General features: G+C 46.2%; 1 protein-coding gene across 4 annotated transcripts in view; it reads right to left on the reverse strand.

The window, feature by feature from the left end:
- The window catches only part of LOC115560677 (trinucleotide repeat-containing gene 6C protein), a 79,020-nt gene that overhangs the window by 9,354 nt on the left and 43,148 nt on the right, over positions 1 to 26,518 (reverse strand). For 2 of the 4 annotated variants that reach the window (XM_030380163.1, XM_030380172.1), the window contains 13 exons: positions 10,975 to 13,788; positions 9,581 to 9,766; positions 9,055 to 9,224; positions 8,200 to 8,283; positions 6,578 to 6,796; positions 5,576 to 5,773; positions 5,351 to 5,470; positions 4,935 to 5,018; positions 4,253 to 4,490; positions 3,213 to 3,380; positions 2,810 to 2,968; positions 1,793 to 1,942; positions 1,299 to 1,409 (listed from right to left, as the gene is read on the reverse strand). In XM_030380163.1, the coding sequence (XP_030236023.1) occupies positions 1,299 to 1,409; positions 1,793 to 1,942; positions 2,810 to 2,968; positions 3,213 to 3,380; positions 4,253 to 4,490; positions 4,935 to 5,018; positions 5,351 to 5,470; positions 5,576 to 5,773; positions 6,578 to 6,796; positions 8,200 to 8,283; positions 9,055 to 9,224; positions 9,581 to 9,766; positions 10,975 to 13,788 (4,701 nt within the window). Of the gene's footprint in view, positions 1 to 1,298; positions 1,410 to 1,792; positions 1,943 to 2,809; positions 2,969 to 3,212; positions 3,381 to 4,252; positions 4,491 to 4,934; positions 5,019 to 5,350; positions 5,471 to 5,575; positions 5,774 to 6,577; positions 6,797 to 8,199; positions 8,284 to 9,054; positions 9,225 to 9,580; positions 9,767 to 10,974; positions 13,789 to 14,959; positions 15,158 to 26,518 lie in introns of those variants that run through there. The other 2 variants (XM_030380191.1, XM_030380182.1) reach the window with 2 other exon arrangements.

Consider the following 26,518-nt stretch of genomic DNA (forward strand, 5'->3'; position numbering starts at 1 on the left):
CACATTTCATGCTTTTAAACTAAAGCGACCGACAAACAAGATGCATCAAAAGGTTGGGATGCATTTGTTGTATCCCACGTATTCTTTTTTTTTCATTCATTGTTTTATACAAATGCGGAACAGCTGGATGCCAATATTTACATTATTTCCGATGTCAACATCTTCTATTTGAACATTTTGTGTATTTTTTTAAGGGGAAATTTCAGAGTTCTCAGTTACAACGTTATTTTCTGGAGAGAAATCTGAGAAATGTTTTCAAGCTGAAAAATAATCGATTGAATAATCGTGATTAAAATATTGCCCAAAATAATCATGGATTCAGATTTTCCAATAATCCAGCAGCCCTAATTTGTTGATCCCACTCCAGGAAATATTGCCATGGACGTTCATACAAATATGCTGTCGCCAACATTGTAATGTAAAGACTTCCACATCAACAATAAGTATTATTTTCAGAAATATTTTTTGACATGATTAAAGGGTTAGTAAAGCAGAATTCCCGTTGTGAGTGGTTATGGAAATGGGCATTGGCCTACCAAGTGTGGCTGCTCACTGTGTGCATATATCTACACCAGGTCTGAACACACTGATTGCGAATTCTGCCTCCCCAAAAACACAGTTTGTAAGAGGATGTGATGTGTGTATTTGTGTTTGTGAGCAAACTCGTCACAAGGCAAACAACCACGACAGGGCTTCTCCTTGAGGCCAAAATGACAGAGACACTCAGAGACAGAGGGGGGGGGGAAAGAGAGAGAGAGAGAGAGAGAGAGAGAGAGAGAGAGAGAGAGAGAGAGAGAGAGAGAGAGAGAGAGAGAGAGAGAGAGAGAGAGAGAGACACACAGACAGACAGACAGACAGACAGACAGACAGACAGACAGACAGACAGACAGACAGACAGACAGACAGACGGACAAAGATACAGAGAGATAGGGAGAGAGACAACGGCACACATACAGGATGGGATACATGTTAGAGCTCAGTCAATGCCCAACAGTAGCCACACACCAGCCCACCTACAAACAATACAAACAGACAAACAACATCCACTTCCCTCTGGAGCATTCCATGCTGCATCCAGGAGAGGAAGTCAACACCTTACACATCTGTATGGAAGCTAGAACCACACAGGGTATAAACACAGGGGGGGGGGGGGGGGGGGGGGGGGGGAGTTCATACTCTCTTCCTTGGTTGGACAAGTTGGTCATATGAGGGAAATGGTCAGAGGGTTAAGAGGGGAGGAGATGCCTGTTTGCAGGGGATGGTTCACCGTGGGGGGGGGGGGGGGGGGAGCTTTGTACCTGCGTCGTCCATCTCGGGGGACGACAGACTGAACGAGCTAGAGTAGGAACTGACTGGCCAATCAGAGGAGGGAGTCAGAGCCTCGGTCTGAGATGAGGTGGGGGAGGAGCCTAAGTCCATGCAAATAAAAAAAATGAAAAAAGGTAGAAAGACAGAAGAAACAAAGAAATAAAGGAAATGAAAAAAGATCGAAGGAACCAAGTGAAGGAACAGAAGCTTTCCAACAGATGAGAGCTTGCTTATCAACAGAAAAGGAAAGGCGTATACATTGCAAAGAGGCACAATTGTGGAGAAAGTTTAAAGTGTAGAAGATTAAAAAAATAAAAAGACCCCAAACAAAAGTGTACATGTAAATGTGAACAAACACACATCAACTAAAACACAGGTGAACGCCCACCTGGATGCCGTGGAGCCTGGGAATCGGTGCGGATCTACAATAGATCCGTCCCATCTGAACCTATGCTCCCCTGAGCTCCCTGTCCATGGTGCTCACCTCCACTCCGGTCCCGCAGCAGGTAGCGGTTCACGTCCTGAATGTTGGTGTTGATGGTGGGCCCGTTGGGGACGCTACCCGGGGTCATGTTGGGGTCCGTCTCGGGGTCAATGCTCTGGAGGCCCTTCCACGGCACGCCGGGGCAGAACTCTTGAGCACAGCGCCGTGAAGAGGTTAAGTGTTCAGCTGATAACGGAAACACGTCCTTTTGTGTGCATCGGCTTCTACAGACATTGTCTTAAACCCCATCAACATCTGCATGTAGTACTAATGTCCCAGCGAAGATACGCACAATGCATTTTTTTGCTCCATTATCTCTTTGCGTTACTATCTCTTGGTTTTATGTTGTAGCACTTAAAAGCAGTTGCTTTGCTTGATTTGCGAATGTTTATGCACGAATGTTTATTATTCTTTCACTGTTTGGGGAATATCTTCATTGTTGAATGTGCTTTGGTCAAAAGTGTTTGTAATGTAATGTAAAAGTACTTGGAACAAGTACTTGGTGACTAGGAACTACTAGGAACAAGTACAGACACAAACACAAGGTTCTACAGTGCCCATAGTCCCCTCTCACTCACAGTGCAGTCTCTCGCACAATTTCGGCTCTGTGTTTGATAGTGTACGCTAAAAGTTAGCCAACACTCTTGAAGTCAAGTGAAGGGCATTTGCGACCGGTTTTGGTAGAGAAAGAAAACGGCAGGAGTGCAGATTGGAAGTACTTTTGCTTTGAGGCAAATTACCAAGGAAAGTCAAAAGCCACATTTAACCCATATACAAGCGATACATATAAAATCTGATCCTTTTCTTTTTACAACCAAAAATGCTGTCAGTATCATGACAACACTAGGATGCAGTATGCTGGTAAAGGCTTGACTTTTTTTTGTTACTAAAACTCCATCCAACTCCATCCAAGCATTGGGGTTAACCCCCTTCGGGGTCAACCCCAATGCTTGGAGACACTGAGCTATGGCCCGAAATGATTCCAACAACAGGCAAACAATCGGTCCAGTGACTGACCTGGAGGCCAGGTGATGTTGGTCCCGTTGGCCATCTTGTCGTTGCTGCTCTTGCCCGAGCCCCAGTGGTCCGGGGGGCTGGAGGGGGATTCGGAGTGTAGGCTGTAGGCGCTGTAGGAGTCCTCCATCTGGGGCGACTTGCGCGAGGATCCCAGGTTGGCTAACACAGGACAGCAACACATGTTTAAATTCAAAAATCTAATAACGCTCACTTGGGCTTCTGTGCTTCACGTTGTGTGTGACACATCTATATTTTGATAAGATCAAACTCCATAAGTATGGAGAGTATATCATTTAATGACAATGTGTGGTCTGTAGCTCAGGGCTTTAATTGAAAAGGCTGTGCCTTGGTCTTTTATTATCCGCTAACGTGTCATGTGTCCAGAACGGGTGTGTGTCCTCACCATGCTTGGCCAGGTTGTGCTCCAGGGGGGAGGACCCCCCGGAGAGTGTGTCCATGGAGTTGGGGTGCGTCCACTGGGATAGGCGGGACTGGGGCTGGGAGTGCTCCTTCATGGACAGCCCCCCGCCCACCTCGTTGAGGTTTACATTCATGTTGGGATTCAGCCCAGCTGAGGGCACGGACACCGAAGCAGAAAAAGAGGGGGGAGGAAAGTTTGTAGGAACCAATAACGTATTAACGGCCCATTACGGAATAACGTCCAATAACGTTATAACGTCCAATAACGTAATAACTGCCAATAACGTAATAACTGCCAAAAACGTAATAATTTAAATGTAATAAAGCAAATAACGTAATAACTTGCCAATAACGGAGTACTATGATGGAACCCTAAGATTTATACTGTAGAAATCCAAATAGATGGTTTGCTCCTCTAAGGCATCCTGTGGAGGGGGGTATGAGGGTGGAGGGGTATCTGGAATGTCTGATATTTGAGCATGTGTTGCAAGGCTAAGTGTGACAGTTTCTCTCCAGAAATTGAAAAATAAATATAAGTTATAACATTATTGGCTCAGTTATTACATTTTCAAAGGATCTTTTTAATACAAGGCAAATAACGTAATAACCAGTCAATAACGTAATAAGTTATTACATTATTGGCAAAATGTTATTATGTTACTGGCTCAACAACTTTATCACTTTATTGGAAAGTTATAAAGTTATTGGCCGTTATTGCGTTATTGGCTGCTACAGGGTTTAACAACATCCTAATATTATCATCAACAATATAACCATCAACCGAATACAAAACTATTGACTACCACCTCTGCGCCTGTCCCAGGTAATGTTGTTACATCGGAATCAATAACACGCTTTGCTGCATGAATGTACAAACTCATCTAAGGTCAGTTTATCGTATCTGAATGGCGATTGGCACCAACTGGCATCAATCAGGCATTGTGCCAATTAGCAACAACACCTTGCAGTCACATGCTTTGTTTTAGCCCATAGCTTCTCTTTTTGAGACTCAATGCTACTCACAGTGTGGGTAGGTGCTGTAGGCGTGGGGAGAAGACTGTGGCTCTTTGGTCTGCAGGTCTGGAAGGCCCGAAGCATGGGGATGTCCTGGAAAGGAGTCCAGGGCTGATTTGACGGATCCTGGGTGCAGGCCGGCGTGGGAGGTGGGCGGTGGCGGCTGCTGCTTCATCAGCAGGGCCTGGGCCAGCTGCCGCTGGTGCTGCTGGATCTGTTGCTGCATGTTTGTGATTGTACGTGCAACCTGGATGGACGGAGGAGGAGTTACCATGGAGATATTTAGCCATATAAGGTAGTAACGTAGCAACGTAACGCCATGTACAAATATTAAAACTGAGAGGATTTACCCCGTAGCTAATGTTAATACCAATCATACCTAGGCATTTGCTAGTGTCATACTGAGAGAAGCAATATGCTCCCGTCAATACCAAGATAACTTTGCCTTTAGCCAACGTTAATACTGTGAGAACCTAGCAATGTGCTAACATCAATACACATCCTACCTAGCAATGAGTAAACACACAGAGGATGCAGACACAGCTTATCAAGCGTTGTGTGCATTCATTGTTGAGAGAGAGGGGACTGGGGTGAGTGTTTGAAAAGACACATCCCTCTCCATTACCATTCCAATCCAGCCTTCAATACAAGAGCATTATGAAGAGAAAGGCTTTCCACAACCCACACACACCTGCTGCTCTTGCTGTCGGATGGGGCCAGAGACGTTGCGCTGCGCCTGCAACATCTGTTGCTGAATCTGTAAACGCTGGTATGCCTGAGACATAAAACACACGTGTTGAGAGGATTACTATTACTATTCATAGTAAACAGTAGCCTAACCAGGGACAGGGCTTGCAAATTAACCCTGGCTAGAAACCCTACATGTGGTACATCTGGGTCTTCGTATTTAAACTGTATTTATGTTCTCTACAGTGATGCTTTTATGCTCGATATAATAATTCACATTCATTACATAACGTTACATGAATAACATAACAAAGTGCTTTTATCAAACGAAATCCTGACAGTAATTGGGTTTTGGACATGTTTCATGTGTGAGTCATTAATGAGCAGGGAGGAGTGAGGTAGGCGCAGGACGTCACCCACCAGTTGCAGCTGGTAAAGTTGGTTGAGGAGGGTCATGTGTTGAGGGTTAATCGGTGAGGTTAAAAGTGCAGGGTTCAGACCAATGTTTTTTGCTGCAAACTGTAAGAGCTGTGCTTGAACCTGCAATGCGAGAGAGAGCAAAACCAAAAAAAAATTGAATTTACATTGAGCTCATTTAAAGTGATTTAAAGTATTGGTCCAGTGTGTGTGTCTCTCTCTCGTTACCTGAGGGGAGAGTATCTGAGGCACTTGAGCCCGTAGACCGGGCTGGGAGGAGCCGGGCGGTGGCACTGGTGGCTGCGGGGGCGGGGCCTGCTGCTGATGCTGCTGATGCTGCTGATGCTGATGTTGATGCTGCTGATGCTGCTGATGATGATGAAGGGCGCGGCCTTGCGCTGGCCCACCACTCCCAAATATCCCAGCCTGCAGAAATATAAAAAAAAATGCAATAAGATGAGATGTATTTAAAACTTGATTTAATTCTTGCCACTGTCCTTTGCCTACAGGTACAGTACAGTATAATTAAGAATAATGTTTTAATAACTATAAAACTACCAAAAGTTGACAGTGAATATGTCAAGAAAGAAGCAGTAATAGAGATGCAATAATAAATACAAATATTATCGATAGTTGAGATAGACATGGTTGAGTGTATGCTACATAATTTTAACCAAACTACACATAATTGACCATTAAACATGACAAAGTCAAATGTGTTCGGCATTTATTTATATACCCCTGAATCGCTACAAATAGGCTTAATATAACCTTGGAAGTATTGTCACAAAAGAGTAGATGACATCTCAGTGTAGGCTACTATTTACAAGTGCAAAAACGGCAACATATTCTTTATATTGCTGAACACATGTTTTTTAAAGCCTCATAAGGAAAGTTCCTCTGCGTCTTTCTCGTAGATAACACCATCTTTCAACGTCTTTGTTAAATGCATCACCTTCTCTCTCATGATGGTCAGCAACTCGCGAATTGTTGTAGGGACAATGCAGCAACACCTCTACCCAAGTCCCGCCCCTTGAAGCGCGAAGCCGTCTAATCGTAAATCCCCAATATGTATAGGGTTCGAGAGGGGTAAATTGGGGTGTGAAATCAAGCCGGTATATTAGCTCGGTCAATATAAACGCGCGGACCACGCTGGGAAAAAGGCGGGCATAAGATGGGCATATTTGGCAGTGTGAGTCACCCTAAACGCACAGAGAGAAGATGACGGACCTTATCCATGAAGGGGGAGCGGCGGTCCATGGGGGGGTCTTTGGAGAGGAGCGGGGGCCGGGGCCCCCCCAGGGCCTTGTTGATGAGGCCGTTGCTGTAGTCATGGCCGGCCATGCCCATGCCCCGCTTGTCCAACTCCAGCTTCTTCTCCAGCAGCACACTCATGGCCTGGTCCAGGTTCATGTTGTTGGTCTTCAGGGCCTCCTCGGCTGGGTCCCTCTGGCAGGGACACACGCGCACACACACACTTTAATTCTGTGTTTGAATCCACCAATCTCATTACAACAGACAGGATTCAAATATCTCAGAGATGAGATAGGGCTTTGTTCAAGGGTACACAAACATCTCCTGCGCCACACTGCAAGACTGAGTACTCCGACTAGGCACATGTTAAGTACTGGTGTCTAAAGCATATCTTTCTCTGCTGCATTAACAATGGCAGTTACAAGGGGGAGATGTTACATTTTGGATGTTTGTTGGTGCAGCATACCGGCGTGCTGCCTACTGTGACTGTGACTATTTTACCAGCGTAAAATATATGGAAGTAAATCTGTCTCATCGGATATTGAAAATAAAAAGCCATTGAATTTTAAGCACAGAATATTTATGAATTGAAATAACGTGTCTGTATTTTTTGCCTCTGAATTTAACTCTTTAAATGTTCAACAAATCATTGTCACCTTTATTTTTCAATGTTCAAAAATTCAAAAACAAATTTTCAAAGTTAAAAAAGTTGACTTAAGGGGCGCCCCGGTGTTTCACCGGGTAGAGCGCGTACCATAATAGGCTCAGTCCTAAACGCAGCGACTCGGGTTCGAGTCCTGCCTGTGGTCATTTGCTGCATGTCTTCCCCTCTATCTCCCATACCTTCCTCTCTATCTCACTCTATAATAATATATAGAATAATAATTTTCTTCAATATACGAAGCTTTGGCCTTTGTCAATAAATTGTTTGTTTGTCATTATCCCCCTGTTGCACGGAAGTGACGATTCTGTCGACCAATCAATTGACGGCGTGTGTAGCTCGAACTTGCCGGCACCCTTTCAGGCGTCTCTACCCCAATGGAGGAGTAATGTGAGACGAGTACGGCTCAATACGGCTCAGTCCGGATCAGGCCCACTTTTGGCAGGGGAAATGCTAACCGTGCCGTACCTTTGCATACTGAACCGACTCGCAGCCTCCAGTGGAAATGCGCCATTAGTATCATTAGTGTTCTAGAGGCTTAACCCACTGTTGGACGTTGTAATCGACTGCTGCAGACTGTTAAATATTGTAGCCTATGGCAGTTCACCGATGAGTGGGATTATGACTGGTGGTTATGCATTCTTTAATAAATCCACATCTTGGAAACGTTATGTTTTTAAGGTAGTTTCCCTGTTTGATTACTTAAAGCAGACTGAATTGGCCCAATCTTGTTTATGAACTCTTTCGTCTTTGTAGACTTCATACTAATAGTGGTAGCTACTCCAGTCCCATTTGCGTTGCTGTCGGGGGTGCTCAGGTTGCCGAAAAAAATTCCTGAAATGCGCTCAAAGTACTGGGATTTCCATATGGGGATTTGGGACGCGGCGTGCATCAACCTAATGGTCAACAAGACCGACAAGATCAGAGTTGAACTCACAGGGAAGCCCATTTCGGTCAGCTGCTTGATGAGGCGATTCAGCATCCAGGCCTCTTCCTGTTTCCCGGGGATCTTCCCTTGCATCTGGAGGAGGACAGAGAGAGACACATAAGCTTATACAGGTATTTTTATTAAACTTTCATTTAAACAGGCAAGCCATTAAAAACAAATTCTTATTTACAATGGCGACTTGGCAAGTGGCAGCAGCCACAGATTGGGGGTTTGGGGCTGAAATAAAATGGTTCAAAGCAATCTTGAATATTTTTCCCATAGAAACAGTGTAACAACCTACACCCAGTTTGTACCAACCAAACACAATACTGCAAATACTATAAAAAGGCTTTCATTATTGGGCCATAGGCTCAATTGCCATTTTGTTACCTCATTCGGCGATAGCTAGCTCCTTTACAGCGATTTATTTACAACAAAAACGTAGATATCGCTTGATAAAGAATATGCATCTTAATTTATTAATAGCACATATGATGTGGTGAAGGGTGAAAGTCAGTTGCTGCTCAGTAGATTAATATTGCAATGGTTTCATGTTAAAGAGAGTACTGACATAGAACCTATATATGGTGACTTGATTTGTGTCGTTTGTATTGATGCATTGGGATAGTCAGATGGAAATTGAATAAAAAATGGTTTGCTATGTACACAATCTTAATGGTACAAAGTGGGGTGAAAAGCTTCGATTGGCTACACTCATTGACTATAAAATCAAAGCCAAAACTAGACCAATTCATGTTGGCCTGAATTAATTATAAATTAATTTATGATTGTTTTTCTGACTCTACATGCCTTTCATCCTGCTAGAGAATCGTTCATTCTGTCCCTCCATGGGCACCTTTGTACCTTCTGCAGGCCCTTCTTCGGCCCGTTGCTCCAGGAGTTGCATGAGGAGTTGTTCTCCTGGGACATGCCGCTGTTCCACGCGTCTCCTTCATCCGGGTCCCACTGGCCGCCCGACATGCCCATCTGCTCCTCATCTCCTCCAGCCCAGCTGTCTTGCATAGGTTTTGGGGCTGGACACAAACAAGGAGATAGTGTCAACAATGGGATGGAAAATCATGCTGTCAACCCCTTAACGGTTCCAGGGACATTGGATCTACTGGAGAGTAGAACATGTAGTGCATCAATGCCGCCACCAGGGGTCAGTGTGGCGTTGCGTTTGGTCTTCCACTGCCCTAGCCTCAATATCCTTGACCCCCGTTTCAAATGGCTGCATAAAAAATTAAGCCTTTTCTTTCCGAGTTGCGGACGCACGCAAACGCACGGACGCATGCAAGCACACGCACACACACACACAACTTAGAGGCCTCTCCATCCATCTATTGAGCATTCAGGTGCACAATGTCAACGCTGTCTGACACACACTCACCAGGTTTACAAGATGCAGATCCAATGGGTTGGTTTCCCCGACTGTAGCTCTCGGGGCCCACCTCGCCCCAGCCCCCACTGGACTTCCCCCAGGTCGACGTCCCATTGTCCGCGTTGGCCTGCTGGGGCGCTTGGTCCCCCCAGGACCCCTCTGGTTTGGCATGGGAGCCCTGTATCTCACCCCAACCTTCAGGACAATATACGTATATATCTTTTCAAATTAAATCCATTAACACTTAAAAATCCTCAGTCCCATGCTCTGGGAGGAATTGCCAGAACTTTTTGGAGAGGTCTGTGACTGGCCCTGGCTGATATTGCATGTGGTGGTAGGGGGGACTATCAGGGACTTGGCCCAATTGAGTGGCTTCTGCCTTGGGACACACCGTGGCTAGCTGGGGCTAAACTGGCCCTCTCTGTTCCAGGCAGTTAAGCCCCTTTCTCCAGGGAGAGGTCAGCGGTTTAACGTTTCTATTTAAACACGCAGCACTTTTCTAAGCAGGAAACGGCAAACTGACCGATATATAAAGACAAAGAATGATTACAAAAAACACATTGAGAAGATGTGGTACACAACCTTATCATTCAAAAGTTACGTTAATCAAAGTGCTCTACCAAAGATCTTCTTATGAATCTGTCCATTCAATTCCCAACCAGTCCTCTCTAACTCAACACCTCTCTGGTGTTTTACTCGTACAATGACGACACAATGTACAATGTTTCCTGCAGGGACCACATTGGTAAATATATTAAAAGATTTTACGCTAGGCTCCCTGCAGTCCCTCCTCCCGATCCCCTCCTCCTTTCCCCTCTCATCGGCTGACAGATGGCCGCCAGACTGCCCCCTATAGTCCCAAACTTCGCTGCAACCATAATAGTTAGTGCAAGTTGCTATTTTCTGTGTGTGTGTGTGTGTGTGTGTGTGTGTGTGTGTGTGTGTGTGTGTGTGTGTGTGTGGTAATGGTGTTGCCAGGGTTACAGGGCACGTTTTGGGACGTGCTTGTTGTGAAATCTGAGGAGGAGACCAGGGGCTCATTTGACCAGTCGTTAGGAGGAGCAGGAGGTAAATGAGGTCGAGATTTCACCTTTAAGTGGATCAGCAGCTTTGAGCTAAGCACTGTAGTGCAACCTCACCAGCGGGAGACCAGATTGTGCATTAGATAAGACACAAGCCCGACATTTGACGCATTGTAAACGGCAGTAACAGTATGATACAACTAATCTACTACATCCAATTCTTTAATAAAATGCTATTTTGTTGAAGCTTGAGTCTTATAAACAGATCATTCCTCATTCAATCATCAATTTTGTATTAATTAATATCGGACAAAGAGAGGGGTTTCACATTACCGCCTGGTCTATGAACACTGAGCGAACATAATAAACCAGCGGTCCTACCTTGGTTCATGGCTGAGGTCCTGCTGTGAGGAGAGGGCCCCGTCTGGTGAGGCACGCTGGGCTCCAGGGGCCCGCTGGGGAGGCTGGGGTTCTGGGGCGGGTGGGTTTGGCTGTGGCTGGGGACAGCGGGAGGCGGCGGCCCCCCGTGGTATGGGTGGGAGTGGCCGTGCGGGTGGTGGTGTTGGCCGTGGTTGTTGCTGGGGGCGGGGGGATTGGAGGACCCCCCCTGGGGGGCCTTACCCTGGGACTTCCCTTGGTTGTTGCGGTCCCAGAGGTTCACCGCCTTGCTGTAGGTGCCGGGGTCCCCCCAGGCCGCCGTGCCGTCGTCGATCTCCATCTTCCGGCGGATCGATGGCGGGGAGGGCTCTTCCCAGCCGCTCGACGATCCCGGGGGCTCCGGCTTCTTCCCGCTCCAGCTGCCGCTCTGCTTAACGAGTCCTGGGCCGCTCCAAGACCCCATGCCTCCGCCTCCTCCTCCTCCTCCTCCTCCTCCGCCTCCTCCTCCGCCACCCCCACTGCCGTTGGGCACATCTGGGTTTTTACCCCCCCAACCTTGGGCAGGACCAGTCGAGCGCTGGTTGTCTGGCTCTCCCCAACCTCCTCCTCCGGATGCCGCAGTGGGGCGCTGGCTGGCTGGCTCTCCCCAACCTCCTCCTCCGGATGCCCCAGATCCTTGGGCAGGACCAGTGGGCCGCTGGCTGGCTGGCTCCGCCCAACCTCCTCCTCCGGATGCCCCAGATCCTTGAGTCTGACCTGTGGGGCGCTGGCTGGCTGGCTCCGCCCAACCTCCACCTCCAGATACCCCAGATCCCGGGGTTGGACCAGTTGGGTGTTGGCTGGCAGGCTCTGTCCAACCTCCACCACCTCCAGCCCCACCTCTCCCAGACAGCCCAGTTCCTTGGGCAGGTTTGCTCCAGCTTCTGGGGTTCTCCTTCCAGCCTCCTGCCTCTCCTTCCCAGGCTGTGTTTGGGTTGGAGTTTTCCTTCTGCTTTTCGTCTGTCTCCCAGTCGCCCCCGCCACCGTTTCCTCCGCTCTTACCCCAGCCAGGGGAGGCTTTGGGCGTCTCTCCCCAGCCTTGGGCCTTCGTTTTATTTTGAGGGTCCTCCCAGCTGGCAGGTTTCTCCTCTCCCCATCCCGGACCAGCATTTTTCGGTACATTCATTTGGACTCCTCCTGGCTGGCTGTTCCCCCATCCCCCAGGACCACCAGGGGGGGGCTTTTTGTTGCTGGGTTGATCCCCCCAGCCTGAGCTGGTCTGGTTGGTAGGGGCCACGCCTCCACCCCAGCCCGGGGCTCCCTGGGGCTCGGGGCCATCGCTTTTGCTCACAGGGTCCGACCTCTGGGAAGGGGCCATATTGGTGTTGGAGGGCCCCTGGACGTCGCTGCAGGTTGAGGGACGCGAGCCCCAGGATTCAGCGGCTTTCTCGGCCTTGCGGTTCTTCTCGATCATGTCCCATGAAGTGTGTTGGCGCACGGGGGTCTGACCCCAGCCCGTGTTGCAAAGCACCCTGGGATCGACGTCAGCGGCAGGCAGCGCCGGGGGCACCTCTTCCCTTGAAGGTCGGTCTGGGCAGCGGGTCAGACCCTCGGCGTTATCACTGCTGCCCTCACTGGTGACCGCGGTGATCTGGGCCCTGCCCCAGGAATTGGCCTTCTGGTCCTGGGGAGGGGAGCCAGGGGCGTCCCAGCCCCCCGGAGCCTCAGTGGCACCTTGCTTCCCCCAGTCTCCGCTGCTCTGCTGCTTGCCCCAGCCGCCGGAGCATCCTCCCGCACCTCCTCGGAGACCCCAGTTTGAACCAGAGTCCCATCCGGAAGCCTCCTTGGACGGAGCCGTTTTGGGCTCCCCGCTGCCCCATGCGGCGCCGCCGTCCTCTCCGTTCACCTGCGGAGCGCCGGGCTGGGAGTGGCCCCGGGGCCCCACTCCCACGGGGCCACCGCCCCAGCCGGGCATGTTGCGCATGGGGCTGGGAGGCTCCTGCTTGTTAGTGTGATTTTGTCCGTCCGTGTTAAGGCTCTGAGGTTCGGAGCTGAAAGACACATTCGTTGACGAGGGAGGGTGCGGCTCTGAAGGGTCAGAGGGCATCGTGCCACCCCAGGCACTGCCGCTCCCCGAGGCGTTTCCGTTGGCGTTGGCTCCGGTGCTGCCATTGGCCTGTGCTGTTGGGCCCCCAGCTAGGTTGCAGAGGGTGGGTAGGGGTTGAGGTGGGGAGCTGGGGTTTGTTCCTCCCCCTGTACCGGCCCCGTCGTGCCCCAATGCCGGCCAGGCAGACGGGTTGGCGTTGGGGTTCAAATTCAAGTTAAAGTTGGACGTGGAGGAGGAGGAACCCCAGCCCATGACACCTGCTCCTAATTGGACGTCACTCTTCCCCTCGCCCCCCATTGAGGACTGAGGAGGGCAATGGCCAGACCCCGGTCCAGATCCCCAGCTGCGATTGGCTGCGGCCTGGTTGGACAGCATGTTGGCCCCACTTTGATTGGCAGGGCTGGGTCCAGAGTTGGCCTTGCTGCTTGTGTGGCTGGCAGGGAAGTTGCCTGTCTGACCATTGGCTCCTGTGGCCATACTGGCCGAACTGTTGCTGCTGTCTCTAGCCAGATTACTCGGGTCAGCACCCGTAGGACATCCTCCTTGAGAGTCACGACTCTCGCTGTGGTTGATTGAGGGCAAGGCCTCGGACTCCCGCTGGTCGATGATTGGTTGATCCCAGCCACTGGGATTTGTGGAAAGTGATGTTCCACTAACGCTCTGATTGGCAGGCTGGTGTCCCCGGAAGGGACTTCTATACTGGGCTCCTTGGCCACTCTTTGGGGGCAGCTCTGCAACAGAAGAGACAAAAATTCAGATGAACTTTAATCATATTCAATGTGATGAAATGGTAATGACTTGAATATAATTTAGACCACCCACATATGAAATGGCTTTGCTCAACACTATGAAAAATATCGGAATTAACAATTCCCATTATGAAATATTTCTTCCCAGGGCAGCCCATGCAAACCCAGAGGCTCCTCCCACAGAGTCCAATGAGTGGACGAGGCAGCCATGCGACTCCTGCCCTTTGACCCCTGCAATGCTGGTCTAAGGGCACAATGACTCACAGCTGCTCTGCGTGCGGCAAGAAAGCCAACATGTGTGTGTAAGTAATACGCTCCATAACTACATAAGCCCTGATATGTATTTAGGCTCAGCCAATCACCAGGACACAGAGTCAGGAGACAGAGACAGACAGGGAGACGGAGGAAAATATAGAATGCAAGAAAGACAGAAATAAAGAGAGCTTACTAAAAAGCAAAGAAGAGAAAGAAAGATCAAAAGCAGCGAGAGCATGCAAAAATCTAAGCAAAAGAGAGCTCCCTCGATTTATGGAGCCAAAAGTTAGTAAGCAGAAGAACAGCAATGATCTTGGTCCAGTTTCCTTTCTTCCTTCAGCTGTCATTCATTACTCTGGCCAAGATCCCCAGTGCCCTTTACGACACACTTTCCTATCCTCCACTTCCGCTTTCCTGTGTTGATCAGTTTGTTGTTGTTTGGTTGCCAGTGCACATGCCTGCCTACCTTGGTGTGCACAGGCAGGATGAGTCAATATATTTATGTACACATGACATACACAAAGCTTTGCCATTTGGTTACGTTGCTCCAGTTATGAGTGTGAGACCGCCATTTTCTAAGACCTAAAAGGGAGCCAAAAAAGGCAGAATAACCATCATGTCGATGGTCCCACTGATTCGACAACTACACTAGCTAAACAGACACAGACACACACAAGGAAAACCAATAGCAACTATACAAACTCTCTGAACAACAACCCCGTGGCGCAGCACTCATCCAAACCTGGGCTTATCTACGCAGTGAAGAAAACTAACGGAGTTGGGGGTGGACCACAACAATGCAGAGGCACAGTGGTCGGTTCTAACCGCTGGGGGAAAAGGAGGGGGGGGGGGGGGGGAACAGAAGCCAGGAAAGTGGTGCAAAAGAGGGGTGAAATACCTGTGGAGAGGTACCTGCAGACCATCCTGAGGTGGACTAGGTTTTGTGCAAAGCGGCAGCCGCCATCCTCGTCTCAATATGTCTGCTAGGCTTGCCTAGCTTTCCTTTTTTTTTTTTTTTTTTTAAAGGCTGCCAAGAATCTGCACAGGCTCTCTCTTGCAGCATGAGACACCCCCACCCCCACCACCCCTAGCCTAGCCTCCCTCCGTCTCCTGAACGTCCACACCCCCTTCGGTCCCACCCCCTTCCTTCCTCCCTCAATCACGCCCTCGGCTGACTCCCGCCCTGAATGAGGGTGGGTGGTTGGAGGAGGTTTGCGTTTGTAAATTTCACCCAAGAACGCGCCGCTTGGAGTCCTCTGTCCTCTTGGGGAAGTGTGATCTGTTTCACACAGACGGTGACGTGGACAAGGACAGAGCATTGTCTCCTGTTATTGATTTCTTTACTATAAGAGACTACGATATATTATACAATATCTACTCTGTTGTTTATTCTAATCTAGATGAAGAAAATAATATAGGAACGTTGATGTTATATATCTTGGCGTTTCCTCTACAGTTACAGGATAACTCGCGGAACTGCAATCAGCCATCGACCAACCCAAATGCTATATATTTTTATATTTTTTTAAACGCTGCTTTCCTCATACTGCACACCCCTCAATTGTTGCATCTTTTTTATTGTCAGACTGTGGACATATACTGACAGCAAAATATTGTTGTGCTATAGAAGTAGAAAACAACACATAAGTCACACAAATGTGATAAAAACAGAGTAGCCTACATAATTGATTGTGTTAAACAGAAGCAACGCCTCTGTCATCCTAGTAGCAATAATGTCACCAAATGACATCCACCATGTTACAAACACTCTCCAACTGTTTGACTGACATCAAGACCTGGATGCAAAACAGCTTTCTCAAACTCAACTCATTGGTCCTGACACCCTCACTCACTCAGAACTTCACCCTTAACATTGACAGCTCCACCATCACCCCAAATCACACCAAAATCCGTAACCTTGGAGTTATCCTGGACCCCACTCTCTCCTTCCTCCCCCATTTTAACCATATTACCAAAACTGCCTTTTTCCACCTCCGAAACATCGCCCGCCTCCGCCCCAACCTGTCAACTACCGCTGCTGAGACACTGCTTTCATTTCATCCAGGCTCGACTACTGCAATGGTCTTCTCTACGGCACCACCACCAAAGTCCTCAGTAAACTTCAATATGTCAAGAACTCAGCTGCACACCTCCTCACTGGTACCCGCTCCAGAGAACACATCACACCTGTCCTCCGTGAACTCCATTGGCTTCCAATTAAACACAGAATCAACTTCAAAATGTTACTCATCACCTACAAGGCCCTAAACAGCCTAGCCCCCCCCTACCTTGCCGACCTCCATGAAGATCAAAGAAGGAGAAGACTGACCCGATAGAAGAATTGTTTGCAAGAAGCTGCGTGGGAAAACCGAACGTAAGTCATGGATCTCAAGCGATTGAAGATAAAGCGGGGAGTAGTCCGAACCTCAACTACCAAACTCGCACATAAGATAGACGATGCATTAGGTGAAGAAGAACCATGCCTTAAGAAGCTGGAGGAATTGCTTGAACAGCTGATGGAAAGGGAACTGATCCTCAAAGAATATGATAGAGATGTGGAAGTAGAAACGGAAGAAGAGGATTTGGAAGATGAGATGACGACAGCAATGGAATATATGGATGCAATTAGTGTGCGGAGAACAAGAATAAAACGTGCGTTACGCACGGAAGAAGAAGACGGCCAGTCCAGACAGAGTGAAAATAGGTCTGGATCTGGGCCTCCAAGAATGAACACAGTCAAACTTCCCAAATTAGTAATTCAGAAGTTTTCTGGGGAGATTTGTGAGTGGCAAGGATTTTGGAGTCAATATGAAACGAACATATATGATAATGAACGTTTGAGCAAAACCGACAAATTCAGTTATTTAAAGTCGTTTCTGACTGGTACCGCAGCGAGTGCAGTAGCAGGCCTGGCATTGTCTGGTATTAATTACGACATTGCTATTGATGTACTCAAGAAACGATTTGGCCGTAAAGACTTAGTGATTAATGCCCATATGAATAAATTACTAAACATGACTCCCGTAAAACGATCCAATGATGTAAGCGCTTTGCGCAAACTTTATGATGATTGTGAGATACAGGTGCGTAGCCTTGACGCACTAGGTGTTGTAGCGGACACATATGGAAGTTTATTAGGTCCAATCTTGTTGAAAATGATCCCAGAGGACATTGCTCTCGAATTCACAAGATCAGAAGCTGGTAATGTTCTCAAAGCAAAATTGTTGATGGACTTTCTGAAATTAGAGGTGGAGAGCAGAGAAAGAACTATGAATCTCACTCAGAAGGAAGAAGTTTCTCAGAACGAATGGAGGAATGCTGGCACGGACAAGGAACGCACGCCAGAGCGCAGGACGAGAAGGCCCAACTTCGGAACCATGGCCTCCTCAGCCGCAGCATTCCACACGTGGAGTCCGAATGACAGAGACTGCTTATTTTGTGGTAAACCTGATCACAGATCTCCTGACTGTAACGAATCCACAGTGGATATTAGGAGAGAAAAGCTGAGACGATTAGGCAGGTGTTTTGTATGTCTAGGCCCCAGACACATTGCGCGTAACTGTAGGGCGCACGGTATTGAATGTGCACAGTGCGGCAGACGACATCATAAAGCAATTTGTAACCAACAGTCAACCCAGAAAAGAGAGACCACGACTAAAACAGAGGTAGACACTGCTCAAACGCAATGTTCAGTTTCACCAGGTGATTGTAATGGTAAAGCAGTCCTTTTACAAACTGCAACCATTTGGGTGGATGCGCCAGGACAAAGCCAAATTGCTAAATTTTTATTGGATGGGGGAAGTCAACGTAGCTTTATACGTGAAGATATTTCTCAAGCTTTGAACCTACCAGTAGTAGGTACAGAAATAATTAAGCTACACGTATTTGGTTCAGTAAATGCCAAAAGAATGAAAGAAAGGTTAAGGCTAGTCTGAGAAATCTTAAAACGAATGTGTCTGTTGAAGTTGAATTGTTAGAAACCCCAAATGTATGTTCATCTAACATTAAAACGGCCACCGAAGAAATCAGACGCTCTCTTGAAGAAAAGGGCCTGCAAGTCGCGGATCACCCTGTGAGAGGCATGGAACAGGAAGGCCTTGGAATTCTCATCGGAGGGGACTACTATTGGAACATTGTGTCAGGACGCACAGAAAGACTGGACAATGGACTTGTGGCTGTAGAGAGCAAATTCGGATGGTTGATCCAAGGAACTGTGTCCATCCCTGTAATGAACGTAACAACTGAAACAGTGGACGTAAATGCTCTACATATCAGCGTCGGAGAAGAACAAGCACTGACTGAACAACTGCGCAGTTTCTGGGAAACCGAATCGTTGGGGATCATGGACATCAAACATAACCCAGAGACAGACGCGCTATGGAAGTTCGAGCAGTCAGTAAAATACCAACAAGGTAGATATGAAGTCAGTTTGCCTTGGCGAGAAGAGAATATGAATTTGGCTGCTAATTACAGTACTGCTAGAAATCGTTTGAATGGCCTTTTAAAACGTTTCAATAATAACGACGAGTTGTATGAGCAATATGATCAAGTCATCCAAGAATATCAGGCTGAGGGAATTATCGAAGATGTGACTAATGTTGAGACAGAAAATCCAGTGTATTACATGCCTCATCATCCAATAATCAAAGAAAGTAGGATTACAACGAAGTTGCGAATTGTGTTTGATGCGTCATCCCATGAGAGAGAAAGCCGCTCACTTAACGAATGTCTCTTTACGGGACCCAATCTGAACCCCAACTTGCTAAGCATATTGATAAAATTCAGGCAGCACAGAGTTGCTATGATGGCAGACATAACGAAAGCCTTTCTACAAATTGGCCTGAATGAAAGAGACAGGGATGTGCTTAGATTCTTGTGGTTCAAAGAGAGACCCGCCCCTTTTGAGGATCTTAAATTAACGATTATGAGAATGACGCGTGTGCCATTTGGTGCAACAGCAAGCCCCTTTCTACTGGCTGCAACTATCAGACACCACCTGAAGAAATATGAAGAGAAATATCCCGAAGAATTCAAAGTGCTGGACGAATGTCTGTATGTGGATGATTTAATAACAGGAGCAGATAATGAGGAAAATGCACTCAAATTGTATCAGAGAGCCAAAGAAATAATGTCAAGTGCAGGAATGAAACTATGCAAATGGAACACAAATTCCTCTGAGTTGCAAAACGAATGGAAACAACGAAATAATGAAGAAATAGTGGAAATCAAAGGCCCAAATCCACTCAAAGTTCTTGGTCTAACATGGAACAGAGACACTGACGAATTCCTGTTTGAAACTAACGAATTGATTAACTTTCTGCAGAACAAAAGAGACACTAAACGAGGAGTTCTACAGGCAGCTGCCGCATTTTCGATCCCATTGGATTTTTGTCTCCTTTTACCATTCGAGTCAAATGTCTATTTCAAGAAATGTGGGAGAGAGGAATTTCTTGGGATGAAGATCTTCCAATTGATCTCGCGCAAACCTGGCATCAATGGTGCTCAGAGATACCCTACTTGAAAAAGATAACCACCACACGTCGTTATGATGATGATAATGCTATCGAAAAGAAATGTGAAACAAGTGTAAATACAACAGTTGAGCGTGAGATTCATGTATTTACAGATGCCAGTGAGAAAGCCTACTGCGCCGCGGCCTATCTGCGATGCGTAAAACGAAATGGAGAGTGCACAACCAGTCTGATCGCGTCTAAAACTAAAGTCGCTCCACTCAAGAAAATGACACTACCCAGATTAGAATTAATGGGAGCGCTTATTGGAGCAAGACTTGGAAAATTCATAGCGAACAATCTGAATATGAAGGACACTGAAATACAATTCTGGACTGACTCGATGATAACCTTTCATTGGATTAAGAGTAGTTCCAAACAGTGGAAACCGTTTGTGGAGAATCGAGTAAGTGAAATTCAGACTCTGACGTTACCAAAAAACTGGAAACACTGCTCTGGAAAGGAGAATCCAGCGGACCGCAGAAAGATCTGCGGAAAGAGTGCCCAAGCGCTCCAGGAGGATACGCTCTGGTGGCACGGGCCGGAGTGGCTGAAAGACGGCGCACAGACGCACGAAACCGAACCTCAATTGATGAACGAAAATGATGATGTGATGGAGTATGTCGTTCAGAACACAATCGTCAAGACTGAATCAGTATGTACAGTTTCACCGCTGTTTGAATTGAACAGGTACAGCGGACTCAACAGACTTTTGAGAATCACGGCATGGATACAGCGTTTTGTGCATAACGCACGGACAAAGGAAAAACGCAATGGACAACTGTGCACAGAGGAGATTCAGCAGGCAGAACAGTACTGGATCAAACGAACTCAAAGTGATAGTTTCCCAAAGGAAATGAACGGGCTGTTGAAAAATGCCAATGTGGATAGACATTCGAAGATCATTTCACTGAAACCATTCCTGGATGAATGTGGACTTCTGCGAATAGGAGGGAGATTGCAGGAAACGAACTGGTCTTTTACCCAGAAGCATCCGTACATCTTGCCAGGTAATGACGCATTGTCTGAACTTTTGATCCGAAAGGCACATGAGGATGTGATGCATTCAGGCCTACGAGCCAATCTGAACCAATTGAGAGAAACATACTGGATACTGAAATCCAGGCAGATGACGAAGAGTTGTGTCAAGCGTTGTTTAATCTGCAGACGCGCACGCGTAAAAGCAGGTCAACAGATCAGTGCACCGTTACCAACAGACCGCATTAATGAGGCCCAAGCATTCGAAATTACTGGCGTTGACTTTGCTGGTCCAATTTATGTGAAACCAGACAACAAGAAGGCCTACATTGCTTTATTTACATGCGCCGTAACACGAGCTGTGCACTTAGAACTTGTTTCTGATTTGACTACTGACGCATTCCTGCTTGCCCTTAAGAGGTTTATTGCCAGACGCGGCATCTGTAGTGTCATTTATTCTGATAACGCCAAGACCTTTAAGAAAGCTGAAAAGGATCTGAAATTCCTGTGGACATTAATGAAGGGAAAAGAAATACAGGAATTGTTTGCAGACAAGAGGATTGTATGGAAGTACATCGTGGAGCGAGCCGCCTGATGGGGTGGCATGTGGGAACGCTTGGTGAGATCAGTTAAGACGTGCCTAAGGAAAATAATGGGGAGATCCTATCTCAAGTTTGAGGAACTCCAAACACTGATCTGCGAAGTGGAGGCTGTGATCAATTCCCGCCCTCTGTCCTACCTGCACACGGAGAGCAGTGAACCCTCGCCCCTCACACCGGCTCATTTTCTGACCGGACAAAGGATTACTACCCTTCCTCCCTATCCGTTAGGCCTACGCAATTCCAGTTCGGAGAAAACGACTGCCACCCAGCTCAACAAGAGATTACAATATCGGCAAAGGTTGAGTACAAACTTCTGGAATCGCTGGAAGAAGGATTATTTAATGGAACTTCGGTCTGCACACCATGTGAGTAACCCATCTAACCAATCAATATTCAAGGTTGGAGATGTTGTTCTTATCCATGAGGATAAGCAACCAAAACATATGTGGAAGATGGGACGGATTGCAGATACATTTATGGGAAGAGACGGTAAGATCCGAGCATGTGCTGTCCGAGTGCCGTCTGGATTTGTTATTAGAAGACCCATCCAATTACTTTACCCGTTGGAAGTGGATGAACATTGACTAACAAGTTCATCGGGCCGGAGTATGTTGTGGCCATATTGCATGTCACTAACGATTGTATTTCCAGCTCAATTTGATCCACCCAAAGTGACGTCATGCCAGCCAATTCGTGTGACGCACGGAACCAATCTATCGAAGGGGGCGTGGCCAATCGGGGATTCCCTTGTTAAAAGGAACCACGGACGCGCAACGCGAGCGCGCGCACGACAGGACTCCATGCTGCCTTTGTCCCAGTCCCCTTTCCCCGCACAATTTAAGAATTGTAAAACGTAGGGAAATAAATAGCCTACAAGCACAAGAAACTCGTCTCACGTGAATTCTTCTCCTCATCTTACAACACGCCCCCTCCCGATTTCTCAGGTCCATCTCTGCCAACCTGCTACAAGTCCCCTGGACTAAGCTCCGGACTTGGGGTGATCGGGCCTTCTCAGTTGCTGCCCCCACCCTTTGGAATTCTCTCCCCTCCCACATCAAAGTCTCTCCAACCCTCTCTTCTTTCAAATCTGCACTCAAAACATACCTTTTTAGACAAGCCTTCCCCACCTAACTCCCACCTTATTCTTCATGTTTAACCTCTTTTTTTCTTTTAATCCTAGTCTGTCTTAATATATGTCTGTTAAATAGTTTAAATAGGGCAATATGTAAAGCGCCTTAGAGTATCATATTAAGCGCTATATCAATTACATTTATTTTTATTATTAAACACTATCTTTTCTCTGTCATTATTTGTATCACACTCTATTGCCACATCCTGACAGAGAATATTCTTACTTACTAAGAGTTTGTGTGTGTGTGTGTGTGTGTGTGTGTGTGTGTGTGTGTGTCAACAGAACATGTTAATAGAGAGACTCATTATACACTCTAGAGACGAGTGGGAAGTGAAAGCAAAAGGGAAGACCGTTTCAATAGCATCACGAAATCCTGAGCCAGATCATCAGAACACAACACAAAAATAAGCATTGCCTCAAATAATACCATGACCAACGTTAGCAATGATTGGCAGGGGGAGACAGGCAAAGTGTGAGAAAAACACTAACAAAGAAACATGGAACGTTGTCTGTACCTCCGCTGATGTTTTTATATGGAAATATACAAACACAAGCAGATGTATACCGTAAATTGAATTTTTGTGCATATGAATTCAATATCAGAGTGGGAGACTGAGGCAGAAAATGCAAGAAAGAGAGACAAAAGAGGATAGAGTGCGCAAAGCCCCTTTTACGTCAAATACTGAATCCCAGAATATTTGCGATATTGGTCTGATATGCGGTCGGTATTCATGAGTAAATTGCAGCGGTCACATGTAACGAACACAAAGCGGTTACAGGGGAGAGAGAGATCAACAAGTGGCAAGGTCTCTAACGTGATGAAGGCGGTCATTGTTTACTAACGACCCAGGCGCCCACGGTACGGCACAATGAGCGAAGGTCTCGCAGAGAACAAAGGGATTATTATGGTTGGTCCTAGCTGTGTGCGGCTCCCCTACATCAGCGCGACCTGACACAAGGAGTGAGGTCGCTGTTCGATTCCTGGGCTTGGTGGCCACAAACAGAACCTATATGCAAACGCAGTCTGCCCGACGCCTCGCTCACCCATGCACATGCAAGAACATACATACTAAAAATAAATAAATACACTCCAGAAAACATATACCGAAATACATACCTGAGCACAAAAAAAAAAGTAGAACAATGTGTCCTATTTGATGTATATTTGAATTTGTTTCAATCAAGAGAGATTATTACAATGAACCACAACATTTGACGACAACATATTTGGCGATTAAACAACTTCCAAATATTTGTTACGGGGACAATAGCTCCATTAAAGGTGTAATATGTAAATTTCGGACACTAGATGGCTCTTTACTCGCTAGATGACTTTTTATCTAAGTTTTAGTTTGATGACGTCGTGTAGCAGCATGGGTTCATGGGAGTTGTTGTCTTCACAACTATTGATCTGATGCGACTCAGCAGCAATCATGTTCACGGACGAGGTTTTGTATGTCATTTCATTGTAATGAAATAGCCGCAACTAACGTCAGTCAAAGTAGCGGTAAGCTGCTGAGTTTTGATGAGCTGTAGATGAGTTGAGAATAGTGATGGGTCGTTCGCGACCGAATCAGTTCGAATGAACGAATCTCTAACAAGAACGAACCAAACTGATTCTTCTCTCTCATTCGTTCTCAGACTCGACTCCTCCCAGACCCGCTGACTCGCTGTTCGTTCACTGACTGTGAGTGGTGAAGAGGGAAGAGGCTTAGTGAGTGAGCGTGCGATAATACGATTCAATATCAGTGAAATGGTAAATGCATGCTGTCTTTGTACTTTCTTTGTACAAAGCGGCCTTACACAAAACCTAACATTATCAAGCTTCTTCGCGATTGTTTTCTTTGCATGAAAAATTATAATTTAAATCCACAAGCACCACATGTGTAATCCAGGGCTCATAAAGACTGGGACCAGAAAACAATTACTTTCTCTCCATTGAAACCCATTCATATTTTACAATCTCATGGGGGTCTAATGGAAGGGGCGGACTTACGAGCTCTATAGGCATGTTTCAGATCATCTGCATTTGCGCGTATGCATACACAAGACTTGAGAACATCCGTTGGAACTAGTCAGAAATACGTCAAGTTCCCACCACGTCAAGCCGGACACAGGTGCGCTTCTCGTGGTTGGAACAGGGCTTTCTTTAGAGGTCCATGGTTTGAACAAGCATAGTTTGGGAGAGGGCGCGCCTCTTTGAAAGGAGTTATGTAATTTCTCAAGTGGGAAATCCCACCTGGTAATTCCAACCAACCAGGGCAACGTTTTGATATGTTGAAGGTGTTATGTCCGCATCTATTCAGAATGCAGACGGAGGGAGCTCTGGCGAGTTTTTAAAGTCATGTGAAATATTGCATAGGGAAGTTATCACCAGCATTTTTGAAGTCTTTATCCCAGAATGCATTATGATATGCGAGGCAACGCAACGCATGCTTGATCTGAAACTCACCTATTGGTTACGGTAGTTATTTTCGATTTTCTTCGTTAGTATTAAAAGCTGGGTGATGGGCACCTGACCTGTCCAATAGTAATTAGGCACGAGGAAGGGCCATCAGACCTGTCACTCCTCTGCGCCAGTTGTCAGGACATTTGATTCATGATGCACAAGTCGAGCTGGCATTGACTATACATAGTTCTCTGGTTTATGTTCTTTAAGTTCTACTTCAAGTTCTACACAAATGTCAGATCATTTTATGCTTGACTATTTTAGGATTGTTTTATTTTAGCTCAAGTACCAAACATATTTTCTGTGGCTGTGTCAATGCACACGGATAGAGCGCATGCGTGTGTGTAACGTTAAAGTTATTAAGTCAATAAGGTCGCATTAAGGTTTGTGCTCACTATCCGTCTTTAAATGCCTACTTTGTGTGTCGTGTATTGATGTAATTTCATTGAAGACCCGTTTAAAAAAGTGTAAATGGTGTACATTTTGACATCGTTTACTCCATATAGACTATTTGCCAATCCCTTCACTTGAAGCCATTTAGTATTTCTTTACGTCTTAAACTATGTGGCTTTATTAAAACTTTTTCATCCTCACTTTGCATTACAGCACTCACCGCATTTTCTGAAGGAAATAGGTTCTCTGGTATATTCTTGTTATAATATATATTATATGGTTCCATACTGCCTTCTTTGGCATTGCTTATTTCAAATACAAGCAAGAGTATGATTGATTAAATATAGAAGCAATGTTTATATACACAGTACAAGACATTTATTAATATCTATAGAAAAAACATTTGCTTACAAGTAAAAAGGTTGCTTTGAGATGAATGCATTTAAATTAAATGAAACAAATACATAAAGTGCAGCTCGTTCAGTTGACCGTTGATTTAGGGACACCGGGGTTTGGAGGAACGAGGTCATAATTTATGTTCAACTCTAGTCTCTTGTAGTGTACAGTTGGCCCCTGTGAGATCAAAGACATTGCATTCAGATGAGTAGATATAATCATTTACCATATCAGAAAAATTTAGAACACGGCCTTACCACTAATCAATCAGAGAGAACAGTAGCATATCCAAGTTGCAGTCTGTTGATAAATGTAGTACTCAACAAAACTAATAACTTCACATTCTGTTAAATGTTAGGTTCAACGGAGCTTAGTGTGTAGCCTAGTGTTAATTTAAAACAAACACCACATACCCTTTATATAACATCACATTTCATCTAGGACCTGTGATTATATTTCTGACATGAAAAGGTCTTAAAATTCTGGGATCCAGAAAACAGCTAATAATTATTCCCTACCTATCTAATAGCAAGTCACTGGATGGTGCTACGCTGGAGGCAGGTAGAAAGGACTTGAACAGGTTTTCCAGGTCTCTCGCTACGAGTTGACGTGGATGCTCCTCCTGTCTTGTAACTACATTGTAAAAAAAAAAAAAAGTAGCCTGTGCCACGAACGGATAATAAATTGACAGAAAAAATGAAGGCAGGGGGTATTCGCAAACTAACGGACAAAAGTTCATAACATGCCTTGCTAATATCGCAGTGAGCCTTACCATTTCCTTACACCAAACACAAACTCTGAATATAGTCATGGTTTTTTCAACCTTGTAGTTCACTAACGCACTAAAACCGAGATTGGCTTTAGTAGTGACTTCTTACTATTTACAAAGATAGAATACGTTACCAAATGAACCAATTGGATTTTATTACTTTACCCTGTTTGTATCACTACCCACCGTTTGTGTCTGGATATGATTGAATGAAATCCGCACAGGATC

The sequence above is a fragment of the Gadus morhua genome, chromosome 2, assembly GCF_902167405.1.
Source record: "Gadus morhua chromosome 2, gadMor3.0, whole genome shotgun sequence".
Classification (NCBI taxonomy): domain Eukaryota; kingdom Metazoa; phylum Chordata; class Actinopteri; order Gadiformes; family Gadidae; genus Gadus; species Gadus morhua.